Here is a 21492-nt window from a genome sequence, read left to right as displayed (position 1 = left end):
ACAAAAGCATTAGAAGCTAGTTATGATCAAATACACAATGGTCTTACTGTTATTCGCGACGATCCCGATGAGAAAAAGGAAACAAAATTAGAAAGCGGAACTTTAGTAAAAATCCTTGAGAAATTTGAAACTGCTTTTTTAACCGTATTTTGGAACGAAATTTTAAAACAACTTGGAACAGTTAGTACCATTCTTCAAAAACCTGGTCTGGATCTAAACACTGGCACACTTCTACTACAAGGACTACACAGTAGTATACAAAAACACCGTGAAAATTTTGAATACTTTGAAGAAAAAGCAAAAAAATTGAGTTTATGCGTTAAGTTTGATTATTCAAAAAAACGAGCAGATTAAAAAAAAATTCCAGACGGGCCCTCTTCACATTTAGAAGGTTCAAACAAATTTAAAGTCGAAACATTTTATTTATCGATCGATACATTAGTGACAGAGCTAGACAAGCGCCGTGAAGCATACAGTTATGTATCTAATCTTTTTGCATTTTTTGGAAATTTTTGCACTATTGAAGGTGAAACATTAAAACAATATGCGCGAAATCTTATCGAAATGTACCCGCTTGATATACTCGTAGATCAGGCATTTATCGAAGAGGTTATATTTTTTCAAAATTTTATTTTATCTCTTCCTAGTTCCGAGAATTCTGTAGTAACACCTAAAGACATGTTGGATATTATTATCGAAAAAGACCTTGTTTCAGTGTTTTCAAATACCTATATTGTTTTAAGAATATATTTAACTATACCTATCACGAAATGCGAATCCGAAAGATCATTTTCAAAATTAACTTTATTAAAAATAAATTAAGGTCATCAATGGGCGAGAACAGGTTAGTTTCGTTATCGATCTGCTATTATTGAGAATGGCGTATTGGGGAAAATTGATTTTGAAAGTGCCATAAAAGCATTCTTTGAAAATAAACAAAGAAAAAAAGCGTTACCTTGTCTTAGCCTTGTATCTTCTGCATAATTTTAAATGTACTAAAGTTTATATTGTTTTAATTTTTAAAGTGCTTTGTCAAAAAAAAATGGGTAGGGCCCTCTACAAGAATTAGCACCGGGCCCACTCATAAATAAATCCGCCCCTGAATACAGGCAGCTTTATTTGATGTATAATACTATTTATTGCAATCAGAAAGAGTGTAGGACTTAGAGTAGATCCTTGTGGAGTGCCATTTTGCCGTACTCGTCTGGAAGATGTGAATCCATTGGCTCTAACTCGAAAAGTCCGCGTTTCTAGAAAATTTTTAATAAACGACAACATATGCCCTTGGACATTCCATTCTTGAAGTGGTTTTAGTATAAGATGTCTCCACGTTGTGTCAAAAGCTTTTCTTATGTCAAAAATTACGGCAATAAGTTTTTGATTGTGCAGAAAAGATTCATGTACAGCTGATTCAAGGGTTATTAGATTGTCTGTTGTGGATCTACCCGCACGAAATCCACTTTGTCTGATACTTATTAGGTTATTATTTTCGAGATACCATTTAAGACGATAATTAAGGATTTTTTCTAAAAGTTTGCAGGTACAGCAAGTAAGTGAGATTGGACGATAGGAATTTGGATCGTCTTTTGATTTATTATATTTAAGGATTGGAATTATAGTTGCTTGCGACCATAGATCAGGAAAGTCGTGCTGAATGAAAATATTATTAAAAATATCAACTAATATTAGTTTTGCATTTAGAGGAAGATTTCGTAAGAAAAGAGGGTGGATATCATCAGGTCCTGGCGTCGAATTTTTGCGCATAAACAAAATTCTAATTCTTGAAGACTTATGGGTTTGTTTATTGGATTATTGCTCTCGGTGATTTGTATATTTGACGATTCCATTAGATTTTTATATTCTAAAAAAGATATGCTATAGTTGGAATCACTAGAATTAAGTTCATATATATCTGCTAGTATTTCTGGAATAGCTACCTTGTTTGAATGCATTTGGTTATTGTATGATAGCGTATCTATGCCTCGGAAGTATTTTGTTCCTTTTATTCCGCGTACTTTGTTCCATATGTCGCCTAAGGGAGTGGAAGGATTTATTGAAGCCACATACTTTTTCCAACTGTCTCGTTTTCCTTTCTTGATCAATTGTCTGCTTTTTGCTCTGAGATTTTTAAAAATTATAAGGTTATCGATAGTTTTATGTTTCTTATAAACGTTGAAAGCGTGTTTAGACAAAGTAAGTGCTTGCGCAATTTGGTTATTCCAGGAATAAGGAACTGGCTGCCTTTTACTAGATTTTGTTTTTCCCACTGCGATTGTTGCTGCAGAAATAATAATATTATTAAATAGTTCCAGATTTTCGTTTGCGGTATTGGTTAAATTAAAGTTGTTTGTTTGTCCTTCTATAACTGTTCGATACAAATCCCAGTCAGCTGACTTTATTTTTCATATTTGGTGAATTGGAAAAGTCAATATATCATTAGTATGTATGTTTATTGTGATAGGGAAATGATCACTATCATATAAATACCCCAATGTGTCCCAGCGACGTAAATAAAGTAGCTAGCGACGGACTGCATAAAGAGAGATCTATAGCTGAAAATGTACCATTGTATTGTAGCGTGATTAGTGTAATTACTTCTAATTACAATAAAACTAGCGGTTCGTAATTTATATACGACTTTATTTTTTATTTATACAAGTTTACTTTACAAACTTTAGCTTAAGACTAAACTCTATTCACAAAAATTATGCCTTATATATCCTAGTCGTTATTCTCGATCATTCCGGGCTAAGCCAGCTCTCCGACTATCGTGTGACCTTCCAACAACCGCGCATCGGTTCCACGTATAGCGTGCTTCGATCTAGACTTTTCTCGGCTTACGCCTTGCGGCTGGTGACTCATTGTTTTGCTACATTGCTCCCCTCTTAAGATCTGAGCGTCCCGATCAGCAACTCTAGATGAAGGCCCAGGATGGCGGAATCTACACGACTCTCCAGCTTTGCATACACCCTTCAAGAAGAAATAGCAGTCTACTGTCTTTGAAGGGTATGACATCTTCGGGTTCATGCAACACACAGTAATTCGTACGCCAGTTTCTCTGAAGATTACTTCAAGCATGCTTCTCACAATCTTCCAATCCAGATTTTCTACTGCATGGCCTATTTTTGGTATAGCCAAATCTTTGATGTCATAATTACACACGATTTTCTTCAAATTAGTTAGAGCACGCCATATGTTCTCGTAGCTTGGCGTGTCCGTATAAGACTTCCTGGTCACTATATACAGCAAAGATCGAGGACCATCTTCCAATCGCAATACTCTTCCAATTTTAGGTTGTTGATTCCTTAACTCGTCCAGGCGGCCGAACTTTCTATTGAATACGGACGAGATTCCTTTAGTCATCTCGAGGTCTTGGGCAACACAGTGGGCTAGAGAGACGTTTTCTGGAACACCAAACAGATCTTGCTGAACTTCTGTGGTCACGCCGAATCTAGCACTCTTTCTTTCTGCGTAATTTGACATAAATTCCTTAAAACTTGGCTGTGGTGCATCTTTCATCTCCTGTTGGAGGACTCGGGCTTCCTCTGTTTCATTTGAGCCAGCATATGGTGCAAGACGATTTATGTGAATAACTTTTGGTTTACCGTTTGGTAACTTCTTAATTCTGTATATTACGTCATTTATTTTCTTCTTAACTTCATACGGACCTTCCCATTGTCTTTGCAGTTTAGGACACAGGCCTCGACGACGTTGTGGATTATAAAGCCAGACAAGATCACCTACTTCGAAGCTTTCATTCTTGCAGCGAGAATCATATTGATCTTTCATTCTGTCACTGGCTATCTGGATGTGTTGTCGGGCAAGTTCATGAATGTTGTTCATTCGTAACTTCAGGCGGTCTACGTATTCTTCGCCTGCAACATATTCCTCGGAAGGTCTGCAGCCAAACTCTAGGTCGCAGGGCAAACGAACTTCACGACCCAACATCAGGCAGGTTGGTGTTTGACCTGTAGTTTCATTCACGGCCGAGCGGTAGGCCATCAGGAATAAATGAATGTGTTGGTCCCAATCTCGCTGATGTTCAGATACAACTTTGGACAAGTGTTTACCCATCGTTCGGTTCATCCTCTCGACCATTCCATCTGATTGAGGATGCAGGGGTGTTGTTCTGGTCTTATTGGCACCAATCAATTTACAAACGTTTTGGAAAAGAGCTGACTCAAAGTTTCGCCCTTGGTCGGAGTGGATCTCCAAGGGAACACCAAATCGGCTGAAGAATTCTTTAACAAGTACCTCTGCAACGGTAGCAGCTTCTTGATTCGGTAATGCATAGGCCTCGGTCCATTTCGTAAAATAGTCCATGGCTACCAGAATGTATTTATTTCCAGCATCGGTTTCTGGAAATGGACCTGCAATGTCGATTGCTACTCTTTCCATAGGACTTCCAACATTGTACTGTCTCATGGGTGCTCTCTTTTTACCAACTGGACCATTACCGGATGCACACAGTTCACATTTCCGGCACCATCTTCTTACACCATCTTTACAGTTCACCCAATAGAACCGTTCTCGAACCTTTTGCAGAGTCTTCGTAATACCAAAGTGTCCACCTGATGTACCGTCATGCAACTGACGCAATACTTCTGACACTTTACTTTTAGGTACAATCAACTGAAGCTTAGATTCTGTACCATCATCGTTCTCAAAGGTTCTGTACAGAAGATCATCTTTTAGTATCAGGCAATTCCATTGGCTCCAGTAGGCCTTGACTTCCGGACTACATGCACTAATGTTTTGCCAACTAGGTCTCTCACCTCGACGCATCCAATCCAATACTCTTTTTATACATGGATCGTCTTCTTGGGCTTCTTGTAACTGTTGTGGCTGCCATTGCTCATTAACGACGGTGGTTCGTCTCACGGGGCAAAATCGTTCCTCTAATTTGGCACAGTGATTACAATTTGCACTGCATGGTCGTCTCGAAAGGGCATCAGCATTTGAATGAACTCTTCCGGCCCTGTGTTCTATCTCATAATCATATTCTTGAAGTCGTTCTAACCATCTTGCCATCTGGCCCTCTGGATTACGGAATTGTATGAGCCATTTTAGAGCAGCGTGATCTGTTCGAAGAAGGAACTTTCTGCCGTACAAGTATTTATGGAAATGTTCGCAAGCCTTCACTACACCCAGCAGTTCTCTTCTGGTAACGCAATAGTTTCTTTCTGGTTTCGACAGGACTTTGCTGAAATAAGCGATGACTTTTTCCTGTCCATCCTGGATTTGTGAGAGAACAGCTCCTATGGCACTGTTGCTAGCATCGGTATCCAAAACAAATTTTCCTGCCTGTCCCGGGTAGCTTAATATCGGTGCACTGATCAGAGCCCTTTGTAGTTGTTCGAAAGCTTTTTGACACTCCTCACTCCATGTATATTCTTTGCCCTCCTCCGTCAACTTTGTTAGGGGCTTGGAGATATTGGCAAATCCTTTGACAAATCGTCGGTAATATGTACATAGGCCAAGGAAACTTCTAATTTCATGTTTATCTTTTGGTACTGGCCAATCTTTAATTGCATCAATCTTTTCAGGATCAGCTGTTACACCATTACTCGATACAATATGTCCTAATCACTTAACTTCTCGTCGAAACATGTGACATTTCTTCGGACTTAACTTCAAGTTCGCTGCCCTCAATCGTTGAAAGACGTCTATTAGATTCTTGGCATGTTCATCAAAGGACCTTCCAACCACAATTACATCATCCAAGTAAACCAGGCATGTTTTCCATGTTAGACCTCTTAAAACTGCCTCCATTAATCTTTCAAATGTGGCAGGGGCATTACATAAACCAAACGGCATAGCCGTAAACTGCCAAAGCCCTGATCCTATCGAAAATGCGGTTTTCTCCCGATCGGCTGGCTCCATGTCTACTTGCCAATATCCACTTTTTAAATCGAGTGTGGAAAACCAACGAGAACCGGAGAGAGTATCCAATGTATCGTCTATTCTGGGCAAAGGATAACTATCTTTTTTTGTTACCGCATTGAGCTGGCGGTAGTCGATACAAAAACGCGTTGAACCATCTTTCTTCTTTACCAGAACTACTGGTGATGTCCATGGACTGTTCGATGGTTCAATTACCCCTTGTTTGTCCATATCCTTGATAATCTCTTCGGCTTCATCTCTTTTCGCAAATGGAAGTCGTCTAGGCCGTTGTCTGATTGGCTGAGCGTCTCCGGTATTTATTTTATGCGTTACTATGCTTGTTTTTCCCTTATCCTTCGTGTCAATAGCAAAAACATCTTGATACTTTATCAGCATAGATGTCACTTTTTCCGTTCGTTCATGATCAAGATCTTGGCATCTTTCAATGATCATCTCAACAAGCTCCTTTGGATACTTCGCCTTCGATGATTTCTCATTGGTATTCACAGAGCAAATTGAAGCCACGGGAACACACTGCCCGATCAAAGCTCCTCTACTTAACTTGATAGCAGTTTCCCTTAAATTCATAACTCTTACAGGGATCACATCTCGAACTTTTACCAAAGTTTTCGCCGTTAGGAACTCGACATTATCCACATCTTCGACCATCCTTAAACTTCCCTCTCGGCAGTGTCCATCAAGCATGGTCATCAGAATTTTCTCACTATTACCGGGTATGGTTACGTCGCATGTAGTAAGTAAGCGGATGACATCTTCTTTGTCGTCGTGAAAGGGCAACTCTTCACCATTGATCTTGAGAACTCCATTTTGAACATCCAATATTGCCCCCACTTTCCTTAGTACGTCCATCCCCAATATGAATTCGTCGGAGATCTCGGCAATTAATACTTGATGTTCAACTGTGGTCTGGCCAATGGATACTGACATATTAGCCTCGCCATATGTATTAATTAGCTCACCAGTCGCTGTTCTAAGCTTTACTGTTGCAGGTGATAATTTATTATGGTCTCGTACTACATCTGGACGTGCGATAGTTCTCGTTGCACCTGTATCCACCAAAAATGATCTACATCTATTACTGATACGACCTTCGATGTATAAGTTGTGGATTTCACCGGAGGACGTGAGGTTGACAGTTACTATGGGGGCTTTAGTTCTCGAGGTCGGCAGTTGCCCCTTGGTGTCGACCCGCTCTAGTTTTCCGACGGCTGTACGATCTTCTTACAATTACGACGAATGTGGCCTACGTCTCCACAATTCCAACATCTAGGCTCGCGTCTCTTTGGCATCTGATTACTTAATACTCTCCGTATCATTTCCTCCAGACGTTCATCGTTGTGTTCGTCACTTTCTTCAATGGTTCTTACTCTATGGCCTCGTGAAGTTTGACTAGCCATTTCGTGTTCCAATGCAATAGCAAGTGCTTCATCTAAAACTTTCGGTCTTGCTAGTCGTAAAGCTTTCTGTAGTTCATTATCTTTCAGCCCATTGACGAAGGTATCTACTGCAATTTCTTCTAAAACGCTGTCTGGCACCTCTGGATAAGCCAACCGCACCACACGAGCCACATCTGCTTCAAATTCTTGCAGATTCTCACTTGCTCGTTGACTTCTACTTCGCAGTTGTGCTTTGTATACTTGTTGTAGATGGGCATCTCCATAGCGTTTTTCTAGACGAGTGAACAAGGTCTGGTAACAATTTTCTTGACCCTTAGGAATTGATCTTAATATATCTGCAGCATCACCTCGCAAAGCAGCAGTCAAGGAAACAGCCTTTTCCTGTTCGGTCCAATGATTGGCGGTCGCAATAGCTTCAAATTGTCTAAGATATATGGACCAAGAGGACTTTCCATCGAATGGTGGTAATTTGAATCTCATATTATGCGACGTTTCGTCTCTCGGTAGTTCATCTTTCACTACCGGATCTAACGCTGCTGCATTAACTGATGGTTGTACTTTTGTATCGGTTATCATGCTCTCTAGTTGTTTGATCTTTTCTTCTAGGGTCTCTACACTTTTCTGCATCTTATCGAATGTTCTAGAAACTTCTTCAAATTTCTCGTCATTCTGTCTACAAACGTCTTTAATTACTTGAGAAACACTTTCAAGTTTCTCGTCGCTTCTTCTAGAAGTTTCATCGATCTTTTGAGAAACACTTTCAAATTTCTCGTTGTTCTGTCTACTAACTTCTTCAAGTTTCTCGTCGCTTCTTCTACTAACTTCTTCAAGTTTCTCGTCGCTTCTTCTAGAAGTTTCATCGATCGTTTCAGAAACAGTTTTTAATTTCGATAAGATTACTTGTTCTGCTGACTGGAAGTGGAACGTCTTTGGGTCTTCTCCGTTCTTCGTGAGGACATCCTCGAGTCGTGCTTGTAGGACTATCTTGAGCCCACTGCTGTCCAGATCCCGTTCCTCGAGCTGTTCACGGAGCTGTTTTACTGTAAGTTCTTGTAGCAACATCTTTGGTCGGCACACACGTACTTTCCAAAATGTCTTTTAACAGTCTTTCCGAATACCGAACAATCAACGCACTTTAACTATTCCCGACGAATAAAGTCCAAAAGTATTTTAAAGTCTTTCCGAATACCGAACAATTAACGCACTCCGGTTATTCCCGACGAATAAAGTTCAAAAGTCTTTTAAAGTCTCTCTGTAATTCACTTATTTATATCGCACTAAGTTAACCGAACACCGACACCAACTGTAGCGTGATTAGTGTAATTACTTCTAATTACAATAAAACTAGCGGTTCGTAATTTATATACGACTTTATTTTTTATTTATACAAGTTTACTTTACAAACTTTAGCTTAAGACTAAACTCTATTCACAAAAATTATGCCTTATATATCCTAGTCGTTATTCTCGATCATTCCGGGCTAAGCCAGCTCTCCGACTATCGTGTGACCTTCCAACAACCGCGCATCGGTTCCACGTATAGCGTGCTTCGATCTAGACTTTTCTCGGCTTACGCCTTGCGGCTGGTGACTCATTGTTTTGCTACAGTATGAATTGAACCTAGTAGATTTGCCAGTGTGCAGTAACACTAAATTTAAATTGTCGATGAGATTGTTTAAGAGATTACCACATTTGTCGGTTTTGTTACTTCCCCAGGTACTGTTGTGACAGTTAAAATCGCCTAATATTATTTTTGGGTGTGGAATTTGGTTTAAAACATTGCTAAGTTCAGTTATATCTAAATCAGTAGGATGAGGTAAGTATACGTTGCAAATATTAATTTTCATTTTGTGGGTGACTGACACTGCAACTATTTCCAGGTTTGTTTGCAGTTGTATTTCGGTTGACTCTATGCCATCCCTTACGAAAATTGCTGTTCCGCCGCTTGAATGATCTGTAACTCGGTTTCTTAGAAAAGGAACATAATTTTTTAATGTCACATTTTGATGTTTGAAATGGATTTCTTCTATGCATATGACTAAAGGAAGATAATCGTTTATAAGAAGCTTGATGGATTATATATGGGTAAGATAACCATTGAGGTTCCACTGTAATATGAATGTATTATTGGCCATTTTAACTATTTACTTGAGAACTTGATTTGTAGTCAGGCCCTGGGCCTGGATTCCGTGCACTGTAGATATCTACATGTCGCTTTCTATCGATGTCAATTTTCGTAAAAATATTTGAATTTTTAGCTTTAATTGAATTATTTTCTAGTTTGGCTAGGTTATACTCTAATTGATGCTGAAGTGACACAGTAAAACAAGAAAATATTTGAATTAAAACTAAAAATTAAAATATATTGACATCGCGCCGATCGCTTTCTATCAATGCCAATATATTTGAATTTTTAGTTTTAATTCAAATATTTTCTTGTTTTACTAAGTGTCACTTCAGCATCAATTAGAGTACAGTCGAACCCGCTTATTAGAATCCCTGTTATAGGAATATCCCGGTTTATGGAATATAAATTCGAGTTCCCGAAACGTTTCCATTTACTCCTTAATAAATTTATCCTTTTATTGGAATAGGCTCTAATTAGATAATACCGCTTATTAGCATATTTTACAAGTCAACGAATATTTTTTTTACAATTTACTACATAAAAATTTAACTTATGTTTGGTATTATGGTCAGTCGTCAAGGGTTTGTAGTGCTGGATTAGATATTATTAGGGTAATAAATATTTATTACTTTGTTACGAGTACAATACCTACCAATTCGATCTAGCCGAAAAATGCATGGGTCATAAAGTAATTTTTATTTGTCTACACAAAGGCACTGTTGCCTGCTATAAAATTCTTAGAAGCAGTACCCAGAGAGTATTTAAGAGAAGCGTCACGACCGTACTTAAAACGTGTACTGTTTTTGTAGACGCATGCGCGAACCTGGTTGCTTTAAGTGTTCCCAACACATGCTAACTCCAGCTAATTCGGTCGCTCTGGTTGTTTTACGATAGTCCGTAGGCATGTATGGTAAATACTCGACTTAACAAGTTTGTTTGAGCATTTATATAATAATTATACATAATAGTTAAAATGTCTGGTTACTCGTGTGTGGTTCACGGATGTTTCTCTGCGACAGGAAGAGGAATAAGTTTATTTAGATTTCCTAAGAATAATAACAGGTAATTGTTATTGCTTTATAATTTATACATATTAGTTATTAGGTTTCTAATAGTCTTAATTTGACTTGATTAAACATTCTTGATAATAAATCATGACGAAAGTGATTCATTTTCTTGTATACATTACCCCTAAGTAATGCATAAAAAAACTAAACTTCGTTCTGCCAAGCAACGGATATTTCAAAAAATAATAAATTTGGTGTCAGTGCATGTATGTCATAACAGACACAAGTCTGCAAAGGGCCAACCAGGTCAAAACAGATGTTGTCCGGGTGTCATCGCATTCCAAGATATCCTATTTTTATGAAATAAAAATATATAAAGAGTTCTATATACACGACAATTTCTGATCTGGTTTAAACGACGCAAAAAATACTATTCAAACTAAAAATTGTTGGAGACATAATTGGGGCGATAATTTTGAAAATCTTAAAATTATAGAAGAACAAGACTTCAAAATTGCAAAAACACGGTTGTAAATTAACAAACTTACATTAAATTATGAAAAAATTAAATACTTATCTACCTTCTGCAGTGCAGTATACAAAAATATTGCCAACTTTTAATTCGTTAAATATAACAAAGATTAAATATATCGATCGGAGTATACATCTAAATCGTATTGTAGTCATATGTTTTGTTAACATTTTGTTTTTTGAATGTACCTGATATCTTTAGAAACAAAGAAAATAGACGATTTTGTAGTTTAACATGTCTTTTGTGGATGCAAAGGTACAAAGGTGGATACATCGATATTATATTGTAGTCTTGTATTTTCTTTCACAACGTATTATGTTTTCCGTTTTTTGCGTTATTTTTTCGGGTATTAGCGCACTTATCACTGAATATTATAGTATAGGTCCCCGTGCGTGACAAGCTTTAGGTTCTTGACGTTCGGCAATATTTGTACTGCTTAGAGCTATTTAAAATATTAAAACTATTATTATTACTATTATTTAAAATACAGAGATAAAATTCAACTTCAAGAAAAATTGTCAAATTATGAAACATGGAGAGAATTAAATGTAAAATGTCTTCATACTTTTGCTCCAAAGATATATCAGAGTCCATATATAGTCCATAAAATTTAAAAATATCTTTCTATCTAAAAATCTATAAATTCTTTGTTTAACATTTGTAGTGCCCAAGCATGGATAAAAGCTTGTAACAGACAAGATTTGCTATTTAAAATGGATTCACTATATAATAGTTATAGGATTTGTGAACTGCACTTTGAAGACAAGCTTATTTTAAAAGGAAATACAAGAAAAACATTAGTCCCTGACGCAGTACCTACAATATTTCCATGCAATATAAGCAATATAATTGACCACGGTGAAGATATTCAAGAACCACCAAAAAAGATTATCGTTTTAGGTTTGTGTACATTTCAGTTAAAAATAGTATATTGTACAACAAGTGAGAAAAAACACATATTTCTCACGAGCGCAGAAGTTTGTTGGCACGAGCCGATGGGGAGTGCCGCAAAAAAGCGAGGGAGAAATAAACTTGCGTGCATAGAAATCAGCCCATTTAAAAATTTGGTCATTTTTGATATCTCGTATTTCCTAAACCTGTTGGCCGATTTAAGTGATTTCTTAATATGTTGTAGCTTGATTCTTAAACAATACCGCTGTAATCATATTATTGCTAAACAGGTAAATTTTCATTGTATACCGGCTGTACGAATCAAACTCTGTTTTTTTTTTGGCGGCCCTTTTGGATTTTCTATAATGAACTCTTTATTAATAGTCAAGCCCTTTCATTTGATACCCATATTGAAGTAGTTGTGAAAAAATATGTAATCTGCCATTTTATAGCGGTGGGCATCTTGGATTTACAATGATACTGAATGTATGTAGTGTATGTAATGTTACAAATCGGTGTAATTGTAACGATTCGTATAAGACTTTTTTGATTATTGTTTAGATTGTTGCATATTTATATTTATAGAAATATAATCTTACAGTTCTTCTTGGGTTTTTATTCGTTTGCTCCGATATTCGACTTTAAAGGAAAAATGTACTTTTGATACGTTTCCAAGACAAGAACAATATTGACATTCAATTTCAACATAAAGTTTCTTGTTATCGATCACGAACATTTGTCACCCAAAGAGAATTGGAACTTTCAGAGTTTGTGACATTTCCGTGGCCGTTACAATGGCTGTGTTTTTTTTTTCGATAACCTATATTAAAAAATATAATTTATTAGGAAATACCTCGACGAACAAATTATATCTTGTATCAGCCCAAGCCAAAAACAAGCAGTGAATGTCACACCTACCGTAATAAATAGATATATTTTATTATTGGTCTTTCAATGCCAAAATCAGGATAAACAAAAAGGTATTTTCATTTATGGTTCCAATCCATATGATTTTCACCATTACTTTGCATTGTGCGATATATTTGCAACCTTTTGTAAATCAAAAATAATTCCATTATTATAAAGAATGCCAACAAAAGCCGGCCCTGTACGCAACTTTTTTCTCGGTGAGATATTTTATATTTATTGAAAGTCATCATAAATGAACGATAAATGTTTAATTTTATTTACGAATTTAAATTGTGTGATATGCCCACTGACTATTGCTTCGATGGTCGCTCTGGTTGCTGTCGGCTTAGCCACGAAAGATCAAAGGCGTGTCGTTTCTCTGTGTATTTACCTATTTGCTTGAAAGATGTGAATTATGGCTTTGTTAAATTCATCCATTTCTTGCCGCCAATAAAGGTTCCATTCAACCAATGGATTAAGGATGACCACAGGGATTGACAATAAAAAAGCTATAATTACCGATAATTTCTCAAGAAAAAATAAGTAATTTTGTTACATATTATGCATTTTAATAAGAATATTTACATATCTACATATTGCATATATTTTATATTACTTACCTACTGCTACTTTATTCATTCAATTACATAATTTAATGTAATTTGGTATTCAACACATACATAGATAAGTAGTAGTTACACTACTGTATTATTGACGTAAAAAGACCTAAAAAAATTTACATATACTGATTATGTAGGTACATATATGATATACATATTGGCATAGTATGTAAAACTACATAATATTGGCATAGTATATAAAACTACACATTGGCATAGTATGTAAATAATATTATTACGTATATTCGGTACACTTATTTCGACTAGCCACCAATGATCGGTTATTAGAATATCCCGGTTATAAGAATATTTTTGCCTGGTACAAAGGCTATTCCAATAAGCGGGTTCGACTGTATAACCTATCAAAACTAGAAAAAAATCAATTAAAGCTAAAAATTCAAATATATTTACGAAAATTGACATCGATAGAAAGCGACGTGTAGATATCTACAGTGCACGGAATCCAGGCCCTGGATTCCGTGCACTGTAGATATCTACAGTCGTCTTCTATCGATGTCAATTGTCATGAAAATATTTGAATTTTTAGCTTTAATTGAATTATTTTCTAGTTTTGCTAGGTTATACTCTAATTGATGCTGAAGTGACACTTAGTAAAACAAGAAAATATTTGAATTAAAACTAAAAATTCAAATATTTTCATGACAATTGCCATCGACAGAAAGCGACTGTAGATATTTACAGTGCACGGAATCTAGGCCCCAGTTTCGTCAGTAGAAGAAAGACTGCTTAGAAGTAGTTTCTTCTTCAATCTGGTAATATTGTTTTTTAAACTTTTATTTTGTGTTTGAGAATATATAAAGTTTAGAATTTCTTTGATTTCATCGCTTTCATTTGAATAATTTTTAGCAATAAGTTCAGGATGTTTTGAGTGAAGGGAATTTGACAGAAAATCACATATTTCATGAAAAGAAAGTGTGAAGGAAGGGCTTCTATTTTCAATTTTTTCTTTAATTTCATTGAGAATATCTGGAATATAATCTTGAGTTTTAGGCTTTTTATTTTTTTGTTTTTCAGTAGTGGGAGGAGGTAGGTCATTTTCAAGGATTTCGGGAGAAGTGGAAATTTGTCTTTTAGTAACATGAATAGCTTCAGAGATTTTTCTATCGCTTTCAATTACTGAATCTTGGGATATTTGTGGTTGTGACGAAATCTGTAGTTCGTTGTTTGTTTGTAAGGAAGTGGTTTGGTCGTTTGTGGCTTATGTTAATTCGTGATTTTTTGTGATGTTAAGTTTCGGTTCCTTTAATGTCTGGGTACCTTCTTCGCGTTCTTTCCGTGGTTGTTCTTCTGGCTGGCTATATTCTTTATTGGCAGAGTTGAGTACGTTCACTGGATGGTCAGTTTCCGTTTGATTAATTGGACTACTTAATGATGATAAAGAAGGACAGTCAGAATCTTGATGTCCGACCGTCTTGCATCTGGAGCAGTTTAAACCGTCTATGGAAATGTATATTATACAGTGCTAGTCAAATTTCCGTACCCCCCCTCGTATCTTTTGAACGGTTATACCTACAATAGTGAAATTTGGAGGGAGGAAATAAACGGACGTAAGCTTCTTAACTAGTTATGACAGGTGACGTAGTAGTGACAGATGACGTTACAGAGCCACTGTGACCGATAATTTTAAATAGGACCTTATGGCAAGTGATATCTCGTTTGAAAGGTATTTAAAATACCTATTCACTCATACTAATTTTTTTGGGTTTAGGTTGATTTTGATTTTGGTGAATAAATTAAATAAATATAATATTGTAGTTTCGAATTTAATTAATAAAAATTCAAATGTCCGCTTATGCATTTTTTTTCAAAAGAGTTGACGTTTTTTAATTCTCTAGTAGTTTTTACGTCAACGTCAACCTGTTTGACAAGTAATCATAGGCGGAATTTTGAATTTTTATTAATTAAATGCGAAACTACAATTTTATATTTATTTTATTTGTTCATCAAAATTAGCTTAAACTCAAACAAAATTAGTATGACTGAATAGGTATTTTCAATACCTTTCAAACGAGGTATCACTTGCCATAAGGTCCCATTTAAAATTATCGGTCACAGTGGCTCTGTAACGTCATCTGTCACTATTACGTCACCTGTCATGACTAGTTAAGAAGCTTACGTCCGTTTATTTCCTCCCTCTAAATTTCACTATAATAGGTATAACCGTTCAAAAGATACGAGGGGGGGTACGGACTTTTGACTAGCACTGTATATGATGTATTGTCGAATGAAATTAGGAATGAGTCAGGAATCGATGCATTTTCTAAAGGACTTATGAAGATTTGCCTTCTAAAGCTAAGCACGCGGCTGTATTCCGGGTCTTGCATGCCTACTCGTAGAAACGTCATGTTGGAGACGGGTTTTATACCCATAGTTTTTAGATGGTCTTCAATTATGCTATTAGGTATAGTAGGACATACACTTGATATGATTAATCTCTGGGCAGGAGTTATTAATCTTCTTACTTCAATTTGGTTGCCGTCAATAATTACATGTTTGTGGGAGCTAAGAAATTGGTCAACTATATATTTAGACGAGAGGTAGATGCAGATGCGATTCTGGATGCCCAAATAACGTTTTTGGGCTGTACTAATGATCCAACAGCTTTTACATATTCGAAAACTTGTATTCCTTGTATGGTTGAAAGTATGATACCTTGGTCTTTTAAAGGATGTTTAAAACTGTTTAATGCATGAGAGTAAGAGATATGTGACGTAGTCGGTGTATTTCGTGAAGTAGTAGCTAATTCCGGTTCAGCCATCGTCCCGTTGAAAATTTACATGCATTGGAACAACGGATCTGAAGCCGGACCTGGCCTCTTAACAAAATTAGACGGCAGCCTAATTACTTGAATCAGCAAAAAGTTGTTGTCGATAATCGATAATTTGGATTGAAATCGATAAAATATTGCCTTTTAACTTCTGATTTTATGGTTAGATATAAATAATGCAATTTTGTACTCACAGAATCGTTGGTTTTTTAACACACTGTCACATTGAAACTTTATCTTGCAAACAATGTTGTAAAAATATTGAATAGGTGTATTTTACAGTTTGTCGATCTAATGTTCATTTCGCGAAATATCGCGGGGAAAATCTGATAATTTGGAATTTTTGTAAGAATAGTTTTTTTTTCGGACGTCCTTTAACGAACTCCCCTGTATTAAGAGCCAATATATGGTAGAGGTACATTTACAGGGTACAAGGTTTCTCCCCATGTAATAATCTGACGCGCTCGAGTAACTGCAAAAATCCCCGATTGGGCTCACCTACCATAATATTATGTTTATAATTAAATTTATTTTAGGTGCTTACAAAGTCGGTCATTCAGATGACGAGATGTACGTTTGGGCTTTTTTGAACAACTCCAATTTAAATTCATATCCCAAACCAGACGTTCTGACAAGTGACCGATATCGCACCCTGTTTACAAATTTTGCAAAAACTTTGTAAGTATTTTGTTAAATTTTTCGCTTTATGTTACACCTGGGCTGTCTAATGGATCAGCCATAAATTCGATGTTAAAACGCTTTTAATTACATATATTTATAACCTTTCTAGCTAAAATCAATATCATTACAAGAAATAATACTGCAATTAAACTCACCAGGTTTCCGGGTTGAACTGCGTCGATATTCTCTAGAAAGAGCTTTCGACGTCCTATCTGACGTCATCTTCAGGCCTTCCAGGGTCTCAACGCACTTCACTACTCACATTTCACTCTTCACCACTGACTATTATACGTCATGCCCTTCCTGTAGGGATCCATGAAAGAGTATTACCAATCTGCAAGCCATTATCTCTTACCGTATTACTTCACTTTATAAGAAATTCCAAAGGTAAAATAATTCTCGACTTGGATGAAAAAAAGGAAGAATGGACTAACTATATAAAAGACCTCTTCCTGGACACGAGGCCACCACGTAACAACACAAAGTATACGAATACTGCTCCTAGTATTTTAAAAGCGGAAGTAGAGAAAGCCATCACACAGGGCAAAAATGGGAAATCTCCAGGCTCTGACCAAATACCATCAGACTGGGTCAAATTTCTGGATGACGACAATGTCTCACAACTAACAAACATTTATAACCATATATACGAGACTGGAATGATGCCACAGATATGGTTAGAGTGTACATTTATTCCACTCCCAAAAAAACCTAATACATCATCATGTAAAGATTTTAGACTAATTAGTCTCATGAGCCACTGTCTCAAGCTACTTCTTAAGATAATTTTTAATAGAATCAAGCAGAAATGTGAAGAGACAATGGGAAACAAACAATTCGGTTTCAGAGAAGGATTGGGAACAAGGGAAGCTTTGTTCTCAATGTTAACATTACTTCAACGATCATGGGAAGTACAGAAACCAATTTACGTCTGCTTTATAGATTTTGAGAAAGCGTTTGATAGAGTTCAACATGATAGGTTGTTTGAATATCTAGAAATGATTGGAATAGATGATAAAGATCTGAGACTTTTACAACATCTATATTGGAATCAAGAAGCTTCTATTCTGGTAGACGGCAAAGAAACAGACAAAATTTGCATTCAAAGAGGTGTCAGACAGGGTTGTGTGTTATCCCCAACTTTGTTTAACGTATATTCAGAAATAATTTTTAATGAAGACTTGGAAGGACAATGTGGAGTTCGAATCGGGGGATAAACTATTAATAACATCAGATATGCAGACGACACCTCGATCATGGCTGAAAATATCGAAGATCTTCAATTCCTTGTAGATCGAGTCACTAGAGAATGCTCCAATAACGAACTTAACATAAATGCAGCAAAGACAAAGTTACTTATGGTTGGTAAACAAGACGTCGGCCCTATGCAATTGTCAGTGATGAACCAATAACAAAAGTTAACCATTTTAAATACCTAGGATGTTGGATAAACGAGACACTAAATCCGGATGAAGAAATTAAAACTCGTATAGAAATTTCAAGAGGAGCATTTATGAAACTTAGGTCTATTCTGAGCAACTCTCAGCTGAACTTACAACTAAGAATCAAGTTCCTAAAATGTTATGTGTATTCTGTATTACTATATGGATGTGAAACCTGGATCATGAAGGTTAACATGATGAACAAATTAGAAGCCTTTGAGATGTGGTCGTATCGTAGAATGCTCAGAATATCTTGGGTTCAACGCATTTCAAACAGAGAAGTCTTAAACAGAGTAGGTCAAGGCGAAGGTGATTTAACCAAGATGATAAAAAAGAGAAAACTTGAATATCTGGGGCATATAATGAGAGGTAGCAGATACAGGACGCTGCAGTTAATGCTCAATTGAAAGATCGACGGAGAAAGAGGAATTGGTCTGAAGAAATATTCATGGCTCCGAAACCTTTGTCAATGGACTGGCTTATCAGCAGATAAATTGTTACATGCCGCACAAGATTGAGAACTTCTTCTTCTTCTTCAACCTTCAGTAACCCAACTTTGGACATAGGCCTCCCCCAATTCAATCAAGTGTTGTCTATTTTGCGCCACCTGTTTCCAGTTGTGTCCTCCAAACTTCTTTATGTCATCGGCCCATCTCATTTGTGGCCTTCCTCTACTTCTTCTTCCTAACCACGGTCTCCATTGTTGTATTGTATGTTGTATCGAGAATCGATAAGATCGAGAACGTTATCGGCAAATTGTTATGGAACCTACCCACGCCTAAAAATTCAGGCACGGTACTTAAAGAAGAAGTATTACTTCACCATAGGCCGATAGACTCTAGAATATTCTACTATAAGTTGCACGTTTATTTAGAATTATAATCTAGGTACTCGTTTACTATTTCGCATGATGGAACATTAGACAAAGCCATAACAGAGAGAAATACGTCAGGGGGAAAAGCCATCACAATGTTAAACAGCATTTTATGGGACCAATCCATCAGCAAAGAAAATAAAAAGAGGATATATGAGACTATAGTAAAAAGTATCATTTTATACAGCTGTGAGGTATGGCCACTGAAAGAAAGAACACTGGCAACGCTGAGAGCAACGGAACTGGATTTTTGGAGAAGAGTCGCAGGAAGATCTAGAAGAGAAAGGATTACCAACGAACGCATTAGAGAAATAATGGAAATCAAACGAACAATCACAGATGACCTAACAACAAAACAACTTATCTGGTTCGGATATATACAAAGAATGGATGAACAACGAATACCAAAAAAAATATTAAAATGGCAACCAGAAGGAAAGAGAAAACCAGGTAGACCGAGAAAAAGTTAGAGCGAAGGAATAAATAACGAGCTGAGAGAGAGGGCCGTAAAAGAGGACCTATGGAACAACCGGACGAAGTGGCGATTGGAAGTCGGAAAATGGCGGAGAACGTTATAAACCGACAAGTAGTAGTAGTAGTAGTATCTACTCGTAGTACATTAGCCTCTTTATGTTTTTGTACACCGGGCTAGGATTCGAACGCACTCACCACCTGGTAGTTCATGGTACGTCATAGCTGGTGACCAGCGATGGTCATACGTACGGAACTAAATGTTGAGCAGTTAAAAACAAAAAGGAACAAATAATGCATGTGTCGAAATTAAGAATGTTTAGATTGATAATATAAGTGGAATGATAGCGTAGGATAAAATTAAGAATGTGTTTATTAAGGGAAATCTAGAGATAACACCACGTGATGTATAAATTAGAAAGCACAAGTAAGACCCGAGGGTTCGGGTATAGTCAACATCGCCACATTAATCATCCAATACGAAGAATTGCTGATTCTTTGGAGGAGTAGAAGATATTGATATTGCAATGATTTGAGATAGAAATCCCATAATAGTTGTATTTTTGTACGTATTGTTATTTCGATTTTACAAAGGTTTTGAAGGGCATAAACACATCTGTTGCCGGCTTTTATTCTGTTGTTTATGTGTTGTGATTTTCTATTGTCTTCATTTATTGTTGTTTCAATTAATTCTCTATACTGCCCATTTTTATTTAATAGTCAAACCCGCTTATTAGAATACCGGTTATAGGAATATTCCGGTTTAAGGAATAGAAATTTTAGATCCCGAAACGGTTTTACTAGCCACTAATGATCGGTTATTAGAATATATCGGTTATAGGAATACTTTTGCTTGGCACGAGGGCTATTCCAATAAGCGGGTTCGACCGTAATTATAAATTTGTTTAAAATTTTAGTGTAGTGCGAAGTCACATTAGTCCAGCCAGTTTTCACTAAAAACAAATAATTGTATGTTTTTTTTTCTTATTCTAGGAATCCTGTTTCTGATAAAACCGAACTCCTAGGAATAAAATCTTGGCCGAAGGTAACACCAAACGAATTTCAGTATTTGGATATAAATGAAACGTTGACAATAAAAAAAGATATCAAGAAACACGTATATGACGGTTGGGTAAATGTGTATGAAAATGAAGCCGTAAAACCCTATGACACATTTTAAAAAATCATTAAAGTATTAAACAACATTATTTATTATACCTATAATACATAACATTATTAAGCTTACTGTGTAGGTGTTTTATTTATTTCCTATTAATTAATAACCTACACATCAAGAAAAATAATTAAAAATAATAAAACAGATACGTACGTACCTGCTGTGTTAAAATATTTAACAAATGCACATTTGATGTAGAAATAAAAAAAAATGGAAAATAGGCTTGAAAGGTATAACATGAAAAGGGAATAGAACTTTGACAACATGTTGATATGTCATAAGGGGATGTTACACAATGAATAACATGGCCACGGTCGCTCAAGTCTCAGAGATCTAAGGGTTGTGGATTCTTAAGGGATGTTATAGTATACTCTTAATAGCTTCAAAAAAATGAAAGAAAAATCGAAATAGGGATGTCAAATACAAAAATAAAATATTAGGCGCCACTGGTTACCTCAAGGGAACCAAAAATTTTTCACTGTCCTTGAATCTTCCTGTGGTTGTCCAAGGCGCGATTTCACATCACAAAAGTCACTCCACAATATTAATAGATACAGCAACAGTACATATTTGATGAAACCATAGTTCATAAAAAAATTTAAAGAAAAATTCAGCATTGTCTAAATAAATTAGCACTTAGGTACTCGAACAAAAATATTTAAAAAATCTTGT

General features: G+C 36.2%; 1 protein-coding gene across 1 annotated transcript in view; it reads left to right on the top strand.

Moving 5' to 3' along the window:
- Window positions 1-20888, top strand: part of LOC114333511 (juvenile hormone esterase) — an 81244-nt gene extending 60356 nt beyond the window's left edge. The window contains exons 10-11 of the mRNA XM_028283396.2: window positions 16712-16853; window positions 20637-20888. Of these exons, the coding sequence (XP_028139197.2) occupies window positions 16712-16853; window positions 20637-20823 (329 nt within the window). The 3' untranslated portion in view covers window positions 20824-20888. The remainder of the gene's footprint in view (window positions 1-16711; window positions 16854-20636) is intronic.
- Window positions 20889-21492: the final 604 nt, after the last annotated feature.

The sequence above is a fragment of the Diabrotica virgifera genome, chromosome 2, assembly GCF_917563875.1.
Source record: "Diabrotica virgifera virgifera chromosome 2, PGI_DIABVI_V3a".
Taxonomy (NCBI): Eukaryota; Metazoa; Arthropoda; class Insecta; order Coleoptera; family Chrysomelidae; genus Diabrotica; species Diabrotica virgifera.
This window is presented reverse-complemented; position numbering and strand designations above follow the sequence as displayed.